The sequence below is a fragment of the Hermetia illucens genome, chromosome 4 (genome assembly GCF_905115235.1).
Source record: "Hermetia illucens chromosome 4, iHerIll2.2.curated.20191125, whole genome shotgun sequence".
Lineage (NCBI taxonomy): Eukaryota > Metazoa > Arthropoda > Insecta > Diptera > Stratiomyidae > Hermetia > Hermetia illucens.
The window spans coordinates 126687279-126699532 of record NC_051852.1 but is presented as its reverse complement, the minus strand read 5'-3'; the positions used below and the strand labels follow the sequence as shown (position 1 = coordinate 126699532).

Below are 12254 nucleotides of genomic sequence, written 5' to 3'. Positions count from 1 at the left end.
TGCATATATTATGTGAGAGTATCCACTTTCGGGTGATATTGACATTCATAGTCTTCAATTTTCAAAGAAGCAACAAATTTGAGGCATTATAACTTTGTTAGTAATAGTGCGATTTCCATCAAACTTGGTAAGATCATGCTCTATATTATAGCCTATATCACTGCAAAATTTCATGGTACTAGGATGAACTTAAGGGGGGTTTGTAACCAATTACAAAAAATTGTAGTAATATACTATTATTAACTTTATTTAAACAGATATCGGCATGGAAGGTATTTCGGAGCCCAGGCACCATATAGTGGCAGCCTCCTGATTTTTTTCAGATTTTTCGGTTTGGTAGTTTCTGAGAATGGCCCCCTTAAAGAAGTGATCACTTTCAACCCCCCGCGCTCCCCACCCTTCCAACGAATGTCAAAACTAAAATCGGCTTTGAAAAGTACTAATCGAGACCTTTAATTTGATACCCCACATGACTATATTTGATGAAAAAAAATTTTACACCCCCCTTTTGCATGTATGGGGACCCCCCATTAAATTCGACGTAAAAGGATGTAATTTACTGTATGCGTGAGCGTTCACAGTTCCCACCTTTCTACCAAATTTGATGTCAATCGCTATAACCGCCTCCGAGAAAAATGCGTGTGACGGACAGACAGACAGACAGATAGACGGACAGACAGACAGACAGTAAACCGATTTTAATAAGGTTTTGTGTTTACACAAAACCTTAAACAAGTCGGGAAACCGGAAGCTGGACGCTTCAGGTGCGAAAGGTTTTGTGTATTTCTTAGTACGTAGCACGTAATATATGCATATGTCCACTTTCGGGTGATATTGACATTGATAATCTTCAATTTTCAAAGAAGCAGCAACTTCGACGTATTATAAATTTGTTAGTAATTGTGCGATTTCCATGAAACTTGGTATGATCATGCTCTATATTATAGCCTACATCACTGCAGAATTTCGTGCCGCTAGGGTGAATTTAAGGGGGGTTTCCAGCCAATTACAAAAAAATATAGTAATATACTATTATTAACTTTCTTTGAACAGATATCGGTATGAAAGGTATTTCGGAGCCAAGGCACCATATAGTGGCAGCCTCCTGATTTTTTTCAGATTTTTCAGTTCGGTGGTTTCTGAGAATGGCCCCCTTAAAGAAATGATCACTTTCAACCCCCCGAACTCCCCACGTTTCCAAGAAATGTCAAAACTAAGACCGGTTTCGAAAAGTACTAATCGAGACCTTTAATTTGATACCCCACATGACTATATTTGATGAAAAAAAATTGTAAACCCCCCTTTTGCATGTATGGGGACCCCCCCTTAAACTCAACGTAAAAGGATGTAACTCACTGTATGTGTGAGCGTTCATGGTTCCCACCTTTCTACCAAATTTAGTGTCAATCGCTATAACCGTCTCCGAGAAAAATGCGTGTGACGGACAGACAGACAGACAGACAGACAGACAGACGGACAGACAGACAGACAGACGGTAAACCGATTTTAATAAGGTTTTGTGTAAACACAAAACCTTAAAAACGAGAAAAATTCAGGATTGATCTTGGACGTATCGTTGATGTCGCTAAGCCTGGCTATGGAACGAGTAACAATGGTAATACTATTATAGTAAAAGGGTTTTCAACAAAGCCGAGATGTGAGCCAACATTACTGGAGTGGACCAAAACTTGATTGTAAGATTCACGAAGGTATTGGAAATAATATCTAGTGGCCTCAAAATAGACTTTAATGAGTTTAAGGCATACTGTGATGAAACAGCGAAGTTGTATGTAGATTTGTATCCTCTGCGCCCAATGACACCAACTGTTCACAAAATTTTAATGCACAGCCCGTTCGTTATAAAGTATGCCCTGTTACCCAATGGAAATCTACCCGAAGAACCGGCAAAGGCCAGAAATAAACATTTTCGGCAATATAGGAGCCATTTTGCAAGGAAATCTTCAAGAGAACAATGTAACATGGCCATATTAAATAGGCTACTTCTAACGTCAGATCCATTCTTGAGTAGCGTAAGACCAAAACCGCCAAAAACATCAAAACCATTTAGTTCAGCGCTTTGGATATGCTACTCACGTGGGACATCGCTGAAGATGACGACATTGAGGTTGTAACTATTTCAATTGACGATGACGTGTCTAATCAGGTTTTCAGACAAAGAAGGGTGGTCTTCAGAGTGACTTTTATTTGCTTGTTTTTTTTTTTAATTTTAACTTAATCAAATATTTTTTACTTAAAAAAGTAATTTTCTGCACTAAATATCCGTTTTTTTTTTTAAGAAAATTGTTTAAAAAAAGTTGCGAGGTTATTAATAGTATACCAAATACAACAAAATAATTTTATCCGCTTTTTTGGCTCAAATACCCTTTGTGCGCCGTAGGGCACCATTCATCTGGCCTCTATGCGCCCTGGCAGGGAGATGATATTTGCGAAACAAGACCCCCGGTCCTCATCTCGCTGAATTGCTATCGGTTAGCTCCAGCAAGTGCCGTCCGATTCCACCTCCCCCGATCGGTGCTTACGACTGGCAAACCTCTTAAGGAAGTTTGCTTGGCTGACAGCCATGGTAACCGTGTTGATACCAAGATGATACAATGTCTGACTTTCTTCGTAACACATGGAAAGTTGCTGCAAATATTAAAACAGTCGCCCCAATGTTGCGCGTTGGAGTAAGGAGTCTAAATTTGGTAAAATAACCTACAAAGGCGAACACCCCGAAAATCGACCACCCACGTTCCACACAGAGGATAATCAAAGGCCTGACTGGAGAGAAATGGATGGATGAGACTTAGATCCATTTACATATCAACAAGCATTGCTTTTTGATTAGTCCTCTTAGGTGTTTCCCCTTCACTCCTAAATGGATTATAGGTCATCCACACAATCAGACTGTACAATTAATAAGCTTACAGCAGATGAAAGACTGGGATTCGAACCCTGAACAGCGAGATTGGGAGGCTGACGCTCTACCCCCTCAATCGTTACACCATACAAAAGACTAATCACCAGAAATAAACTGATTGGTTATAAAACGTTGATAAGGCCCATTGTCTGAGCCTCTACATGGATCTCAAGATCAACGAATATCCCAGACAGATGCAGCATTTGATATCTATCGTATTCTACGAGCTGTTTTGACCAAATAGTCCGGTCCTACCAAGAAGGTTATAACGTTTTAGCAAAAACCGCCTTTTGAATCGTAGGCTCTGAATCCATTCTCATTTTTTAGCTTAAGAAGAAAAAAATACCGTCAACACTTAATTCTCAACTAAGGCAAATTAATTGTTGCATCAAATTAAGTCGCACACCCTGGGAAATGTAAATACAATATATTTTTACCAATTGAAGTGTCTTACGTGTAGGATTCTGCTTCAGAAAAAAAAACCTTCCTATCAGCAGAACCCCAACTCTACTCCTTTCAAGCAAAAGATACAAAAGAAGTTCAAATCTTCTTAACACCCACACAATGAATGTCATAATCGTCAACAACAGTAACACCTCATGCATCATTCAACTTATCGACTTTTAAATTACCACAGGAAAACTTTTAACTTATTCAACTCTTACAGTCCAACAAAGAAATTAATAAATAATCATCGACAATTTTCTCTCAACTACAAGAATATATAAATACATAAATCCTAGAAAGGATCCAGTTCAACAGTTTGTTCTTAAATCACCATTAACCTTACTCTCTTTTATTATAGATTACCCGACAAAGGACCTCCCCTTAGCAATTTTCCACTACAACCTCTAAGGACGCCATTACAGCGTATGGGACTATGTAGGTAACCCCACAGTACCCAATCACTTTTTTTCTAGACCAAATTATGTATAACGTATGTACAGGGATATAGCGGCAATCAGAAATGTTGTAACGACTTTTGAGTGAACTAGGACATTCTGTTGCCGAGGATATTAGGGCTAATGATAACTTCACACGCAGATGAGGCCACTGAAAAGGCGAACTCACGCCGCAACAAAGGATTGATGCAAAATATGGGAGAAACCTTCAGGGATACACGTGGGTGCGAATATAGTCATAGAAAGCGAGCGAATATAGATTGCAGGAGCAAGAATAGGATGAGTCTCATTTAACTTTTCTAGATAATCTTCAATTTTTTCTAAAAAGATAAAAGACAACAACCAGCAACCTTCCTCTCATTGTACAAAAATTCTGCCCCTTACTGTTCAAGCAACATTCATATGTGACTTCTCAACTGACACGAAAAGGACATATTCATTCCACCCTAGTAACGATTACATGAGCCAACGCATAAGGACAACGAGGGTGGCTATAGAAAGAAAAATATTTCGACCAACCCCAGAGCACCGTTTGCCGCGTAATTATTATGAATTCAAAGGTAATTTCTGTCAACATTGCGTGATTGGTTGGATATTAGTTAGGCCGTGTTTCATATTCGAGTCCTTTTTGATTTCTCCACGGTGATTACACCATCAAACAACAAAGTATTTCAATCGTAAATGACACTATCAATATATAAGAGTAATATTTCTATTGTACGTTTCCAGTAGACTTTGAGGAGGGATCGTGGTTAGGTTGTGTGCCTGGTGAAGTATAGTATAACCTACCCAAGTGGATTGGATTATTGGATGAATATAATTCAATTGTGAAGGACTATTGAATACTTATATAGAAGGACTGATTAAGGAAGTGATAAAATTAGGATGTGCAATAGTGCAGTGCATCGACAGTTCAATATGATCACGGAGCCATTTCCTTTTTCCACATTCCAGTTCTTGAGGACGTGCAATCGGTTAATTTTACCAACAGGTGGATATCCTTTATTTCAGTTTTTTTTTCAGAATTTAGATTTAATTAAAATATTTGTTAAAATTTCACAAGAGCAAATTCATTGTTGTCAAGGTTCTTTGTATCCTTAAATCGATTCCACCAGTCCCCTATTGATAAAACCTACCAAACACCTTTTGGGCTTCAGCACTAATCCGTCCATAGGCGTCTTTGCATATTCAAGAATCATCCAACCCTTTAAAGCGCTGGTGAGCCTGGAGAATTCAAAGCCCGTCAAATAATAAGCACGGCATGGAAAGAGTCAGAGTCTCAGAATTTATTTCAATAATTTTACTAAGGATTCTTTCTTCGAACACCGGCAAATTCAGATTTTACGGATCACCAGAATGACCACGTTTTTACGATTCTGTCCTTATTTTCAAAAGAGAATAAAATCTCATTAAAAGGGATTGATAGCCTGCGTTGAAAAACCTAACGAAATAATTTCTGCCTGATAGAGTCCTTAACTTTTGTTTCTTCTTTTTCAAAGATGCGGTAAGTCTACATAGCCTATGAAATTCCAGACAAGACTCTTCTACGCAGCTCCACTCATTGACTCCATCTTAAAGTTACAAATATGCATGCATCATTGTCAACGTCAATAGAGACTTTCCAACGTTTGCATAGGATTCATATGTTCAATGAGTGCCTAGTGTGGTCTCTGATGCTGGTCTCGAAAAATTTCTTGATATTTTCAAAACAAGTGGGAAACGAGAAGCTCGGCGCTTCAGGTATGAAGGGCTTTGTTTGTTTCTTATGTAAGTACATTTGAGTGCAGAACTATCAGTTCTGTGCTTTTATACGGGGCAACAGTGTCAAAAAAACGCAGATAGCTCTAAGCTGCATATCGGATAGTGCTCTCCGAACATGCTCCGCCTACTGCCTCAGGGACAACATCATACGAGGCAGCAGGCATTATTGCTGGGATGAAATCAGTGCACTTTTTAGCCGCTTAAATGAGAAGCAGGAAGCGGTCCTTAGCAAACAAACTGGGCGAATGAGGTCGTTATTAAACAACACCCCTCAGAGGTCGTCAGCGACCTTTAACGAGTTGCTTACGATACGGGGCATGAGGTCCAGGAGGTGCCCGAGTAAGTAGTTCTGACCCCCTAGCTTGCAGTGTACCTGCTTCTCGGTGAAGAGTGAACCCTGAATGACCGGTACACGTCGGGACACACTAGGAGCCTCTGCAGCCGTCGACAGCTCTGTCGATGTCGATGGGTGATGTGAGCCTAGCTCTGCCAAGGTGATATTTCTGCCGTGTATCAGGAGCCAGCCTCATCGGGACCCTGGTCGGGTAGTGTGCATTGAACCAGTGGTAGTAGACCGCGTTGCCCCGAGGGAGCATTGATTCGCCCGTGAATTTCGGGATCAGCTAAGCGTAGGTCAGGCCTCAGGAAACTGGGATAGGGGCTGTGTCCCTGAGGGTACACCCGTTGCTGACTATTACGGCCCGCTCCCTTGCACACGATACGCTGGTTACTTTTCCATGGGGAATACAAATAAATTAATATAAAAAAAATTGGCGAATCAACACCGAAGGAGGAAGAGCTGAGTGCGTTTGCGTCGTCGTTCACCGCAGCAATCAGCAAAAGAGGCAGCGAGGGCTGACATAACCGATGTCAAACCGGGGCGCCCAAATAAAAAGAAGACCTTATCAGGTGCGGGACTGACTTTGTAGTGCCCCTGTTCCAGAAAAAGCCTAGTCAGAACCGCTGGTCCTGAGCAGATGGATTCGGACACAAACCGAGGGCGAGTGCAGTCGACTGTCCTAGCTAAAGCTGAAGAGAAAAGGCACATCAGGAAATGCTCGTGATGAAGATTATCCGGTCGGCAACGTTCCTCCAAAGGAACGTCAGCAAAGGCGTCAAGAACAGGCTGATGGAACTGGAGGAACTATTGGACCGCATCTCCTTCTATAGGCTAACATGGATAGCAGTGGAAGACGATTGAAGAACAGAAATAGCCGCACTCCTCGCTGAGAGCGCTGTTTGCGTCACAGGGACTGCAGATAGCCCACTGCACAGCGAACTGGGGAAAAGCGGAAAGAAGATGACGTGCCTGAAGGAAACTTTATCGAAGTAGTTTCCAACAAGAAAGCGAAGAAGGAAAAAAAACAACTTACTGCGCCGCCAGAGACCCTTCTGTCCAAAGACAAGGAGGCTGCAAACCAAAAGCCAGGAGCAGAAAAGGCAAGGAAACCAAGGACTAGATCGTCGGCTCTACTCATTAAGCCGACGGAAGGCAATACATTTGCGGAAGTCCTTAGTGAAATCCGCTACAGGATGAAACCCGACGATAACGGAGCGTAGGTGTTTTTCATAAGGAAAACGAGAAGTGGCGAAGTCCTCGTCGAACTGGGTCCGAAAACGACTAGCAAGAGTACATTCTGCAAACCCGTCAAGGGGTTACTGGGGGAGAAGGCTCTTGTTTGCAGCCTAAAGCCCATGTGCTCTCTAGAAATCCGAGATCTTGACTGTCTCACAGAAAAGGTCGATGTCGAGAAGGCGATAAAGCGTGAATGTCCAAAGGTAACCAATGCCCGGATAGGTATCACCTCTGTAAATGCTCGAAGCCAAAAACTCAATATGCGAGGAAACAACAGCGGGAGAATCAAAATTGGATAGATAGTATGCAGGATACAAATGCGAACTGGACTATGGACACATGTCAATAGCTTACGAAGGACCGGATAGGAGGACAGCATGCCGGAGATGCAACCAAGTAGGCCATGAAGCGAAAACCTGCAATAAAAGTGAAAGTTGCGTTCTCTGCAGGGATCGTGGCGCGTCTAGTGAGAGCGTCGCATACAGTGCGGGCTCGGGACGGTAGCCAATCTTCAGGGCGGAATTGGAAAGGGCTAGGGTGTGAATACCACTCTGCTCACCAGTTACTAGCACAGTGCTAATTAGCGAGCAATACCGAAACAGGGACCCGGCCTCATGGCGTCTCGACTTATCGGGAACGCTACCATCTGGGTCTTGCCCAAGGCGGAGGGAACGGGTTTGTCTGGAGGACTTTCGCCGCCGGTTTGATGCTCTGGAGGACGCCGTTTCGAACACGGAGGGACGAATCCTGATAGGCGGTGATTTTAATGCCAGGGCCCTTGAAGCCAGACTCCAGAGGGAACACATTCTGGAAATGGTTGGGAAACTATGCCCGTACAATGGTTAACGCTACTTGCCGGCGAGCACCAATGCGACGCTCCCCCTGCCTGTGAAATGTCACGAGAGTGAACATCGAGAAGTTCGTCGAAGCTCTTGGAGCAGGCAGAGCTGCACTGGAGGGCGTCGCAGCTGACACCGTCGTAAATTCAGTGATGAACCTAATAGCGACGGCGTGTGATGCTTCCATGCCCCGAAGGGGCCCCGACCTCGACAAGCTTTCTATGTACTGGTGGACGACAGAAATTGCCGACCTACTGAGGGAGTGTTATAAGCTCCGCCGATTGGCACAACGTTTCCACGCCAACGAGGAAGCAGGCGCCATAAAGGGACAGTATAAATCAGCAAAAAGGAGACTTCGTGGCGCTATAAATAAAAGCAAAGCTCGCGGCTGGCAAAACCTTGTCAACGAGGTGAATTAGGACCCGTGAGGGTCTCGCTATTAGCTTGTCACCCGAAAAATTGGGGCTCTGCGGAAACTAACTACCGACCAGATGGACCGCATTGTTCCCCAGACATCCTGTGCGGGTTGATGTCAATAGCGCGGAAAGCGTCGGGGATTGCCTCTTTTTAACAATGCTTGATGCTTAAGACGTTCAACGCTTGCTTGAAGGAATACATTTTTCCTTGTCACTGGAAAGTGGCCAGACTCGCGCTGATCAGCAAGGGCAATGGAGACCCGGAGCTCCTATCTGCATACCGACCGGTGTGTATGCTTGACACGGGCGGGAAAGTACTCGAGAAGCTCATCAGGAGTAAACTCGCTGAAGTGATCCGCGCTGCCGCAGACTTATCCCCAAGGATTCAGAACAGGGAGATCCAAAGTGGATGCTATTATGGAAGTCGTAGATGCGGTTCATTGAGTCGAGGCACACAGCCGCCGATCTCGACGGATAGTGCTCCTCATAACACTTGATATCAGAAATGCCAACAATTCCGTAAGATGGACTGATATGCTAGGCACATTAGAAACCGCATTAGCTAACAGCATGGGACCAAGCGAAGAATGATCGGTAGACATACAGACTAATTCCAAACATAAGCATGTAGACTAAGTGAAACCCTGGCGAGACTACATAGTTACGATTTGACTAAATTCTTAAGCGGACTTAATGGGTATAGGAAGTACCTCTATTGAGGCGGACGAATCGCCAGATTGTCTTACATGTGAAAGTACAGCAGAAGATGCAGATCGACTTTTTTTCGTCTGACAAAGATTTGAACGCGCAAGGAAAAACCTCTAGAAGAAATTAGCTAGGTGATGCGGCAGCTCAGTTTGTTCGAGTAATTTACAGGTCCCCTCAGGACCAACTACAGCGCAGGCAGACCCATTCCGCAACGTCCGAAAAGAAAATCCCTTGATTTAAGGCCCTCCACGGCCCTACCACACGCAGCCGCCACATGGCCCCTGTCACAAGTGCCACCCAAGTCATAAGACAGGATAACCTGAAACTATCTAACAAGCTTTGGAAAGACTTACAAATCAAGGACAAACAATCGTCAACATCTGGGTTTTGTACCACCAATTGATAGGTTTTAGGAATACTTCCCTTTTATTTAAGAAGTTCCTTGACCGCCAGAAGAGGTCTTCTGAAACGGAATGGTGAAGCCTAATACACCTCGATGCTCATCCTGTCGAAACAAAGAGGGAAATCTGATTTCCGACAGAATGAGCAGATTGGAGCGATGGGTTGAATACTTTGATGACCTACTGAACAAATACTACCACAACCAAGTAGAGGAGAAACAGTCCGTGCAATTCATCGGCTAAAAAATCATAAGTCGCCAGGAGCCGAATTACAGCCGAATTGGTAAAATATGGAGACGACCATATCAACTTGTGCTCAAGGTATGAGATAGCGAATCAATGCCTGACGATTGGCAACAAGACATAATCTGCCTCATACATAAAAAGAGATATATCACACAGTGCAACAATTATAGAGGTATCACGTTGCTGAGTACCATCTATAAGATATTCTCCGCTATCTTGCTAGGTCGGATAGCCCCATACCCCTAGAACATCATTGGCCCATACCAAAGAGGCTTCACTCCAGGCAAATCAGCAACAGGTCAGATTTTCTCTCTGCGGCAAGCGGCGGAAAAACTGTTGGAATATGGACACCAGTTGCACCATCTTTTCATCGACTTTAAAGCCGCCTATGATGGCATAGCCAGTGTAAAACTGTACACGACCATGAGAGAATTCGGTATCCCGACGAAATTAATAATACTGACTAGGCTGGCCCTGGCCAATGTGCGAGGCCAGATAAAATCAGCAGGATCACTCTCAACACCATTCGACATCAACAACGATCTATGACAAGGGATGCCCTATCATGCGTCCTTTTTAACCTGGCCCTCCACAAAGTGATCCGTGATGCTGAGGTAAATGCGAGGAATACGATCCTCTTTAAGTCCACCCTACTACTGACCTATGCTGGCAATATCAACATGGGAAGAACGATCCGAGACGTACAAACTGCCTTCATCCAGATCGAGCAAACGGCTATCGGCGCGAGATCTTGGGCTGCACATCAATCAAAGTTGTATTCTCCTATCTTAATTCTTCCCGTTTGACCAGTGCGGTTTGATGTTGTTGGTTGGTTGGTTTTTGGTGATGACGTTGCCACAACATGCAACATCAGCACCACCACGTCAGCGGGAAGAATAAAGATAGGAGAAAACAACTTTAAGACCGTTGATAATTTCTCTTATCTAGGGTCGAGAATCAAAACCAATAACTGCTACGATGATGAAATCCGCACACGGTTGTTGGCAGCCAACAAAACTGTTCCGCTCGAAATGTCTCACCATCGGGTCATCTTGCCAGTCCTCATGTATTCCTCGGAAACTTGGGTTCTTAGCAAGAAAAATTGCGAACTCTTGGCCGCGTTCGAGAGAAAAATCCTCCGAAGCATTTTTGGTCCCCTACATGAGGATGGACGATTCCGTAGCCTACATAACGACGAAATCTATGAGCGATACAATGACCCTCAAGTTGTGGATAAAATCCGGCTCAATAGGTTACGGTGGGCGGGTCACTTAATCCGTATGGATGAGGATGATCCAGCCCGGAAAGTCTATAAGGGCATCTATGGTAGGAAAAGAAGACGAGGCAGACCCTGCTTGAGATGGAGCGATGGCGTGGTTCAGGACGCCAGACAGCTTTTAGGGATATCGAATTGGTGGACCTCGGCGCAAAACCGGGATGTCTGCAGTTCCTTATTAAGGCAGGCCTAAACCGGATACGTGCGCCGTTGATGATGATGATGAAATCTTCCCAAAAAAAACTTCACTAATGAAATTTACTAACATTTTTCCATCAAGATTAATATTGTACAAATAATATCATGTCAATTACTCATTTTAGATGTCCGACAATACTACACCGTCGCGAAAGACAAATCATTCGAGTGCCTACCCGGAACAAGCATAAGCGAATCAAAAACCCTCCCGCAACTTACCACCACAAAATCGATAGAAATACCACCAAACCCGGACAGTACTCCAATCTTCACGTCATCATCCGCTTCCTATCCCAAAGATATTACATCAACGGCAATTCCACCTCTTCTGGCCAGTAACCCATCAGCATGTTTGCCGGAAACCTTCGACTTCGCATCTGATTTTACTGCACCACAAACCCACCTTCCCAGCCTAAATTACTCCAACCTGTTCAATAGACGGCAAAGAGGAGAAAAACGACCTATCCCCGATGAACAAAAAGATGAAAAATACTTCGAGAGAAGAAAACGAAATAACGAAGCTGCAAAGAAATCACGAGACGCCAGAAAATTGAGAGAAGATAGGGTAAGGAATCATGTCAGCAAAGCTAGCAGCACTAGAATTTCCAACACTTTTCGCTGTATTCTTCTTCACTTTTCATATTTGTACATTTTCACTTTGGAAAATGTTAATTCTATTCTAATCATGATACTACTTCTCCTTCTGGTTGCCAGGTTGCATTTAGAGCCGCCATTCTAGAACACGAGAACGCAATACTCCGTGCCCAACTCGTCGCCCTTAGAGATGAAATGACGACCCTCCGACAAATGATTGGCCCGCGAGCGACGCAGATATCGCTTAACTTGTAATTTATTAGATATATTTGTTGTTTTCTTATCTATGTGATAATGTTGTTTGAAATAACGTAAAATAAAGAAAATTGCACGATTGCCAGATTGTCAGTTATCCTCTTGTCGTATATCAATAGGAAGTAAAGTAAAGAAGTAAAATCTCAAGTACGCAATCCCAGC

At 43.5% G+C, this 12254-nt stretch overlaps 1 protein-coding gene across 2 annotated transcripts; it reads left to right on the top strand.

The window, feature by feature from the left end:
* The first annotated feature begins 4267 nt into the window (after window positions 1–4267).
* On the top strand, window positions 4268–12208 carry LOC119655356 (D site-binding protein). Of its 2 annotated transcripts, none has more exons than XM_038061209.1 (3): window positions 4268–4382; window positions 11369–11808; window positions 11958–12208. In XM_038061209.1, exons 1-3 carry the CDS (start codon window positions 4283–4285, stop codon window positions 12090–12092), a joined length of 675 nt encoding a protein of 224 aa, XP_037917137.1. In that variant the 5' UTR covers window positions 4268–4282; the 3' UTR covers window positions 12093–12208. The 2 variants fall into 2 exon arrangements, with proteins under 2 accessions (XP_037917137.1, XP_037917135.1); XM_038061207.1 differs by lacking the exon at window positions 4268–4382 and adding an exon at window positions 4433–4813 and having other exon boundaries at window positions 11958–12207.
* Window positions 12209–12254: the final 46 nt, after the last annotated feature.

Bases quoted from the DNA above. Each gene is read 5' to 3' on its own strand.
- LOC119655356 (XM_038061207.1), top strand. From the start codon at position 4,708: ATGTGCAATAGTGCAGTGCATCGACAGTTCAATATGATCACGGAGCCA. The intron at 4,814-11,368 runs GTGGATATCCTT...TACTCATTTTAG, and splicing joins TCGGTTAATTTTACCAACAG to ATGTCCGACAATACTACACC. The intron at 11,809-11,957 runs GTAAGGAATCAT...TCTGGTTGCCAG, and splicing joins GAAAATTGAGAGAAGATAGG to GTTGCATTTAGAGCCGCCAT.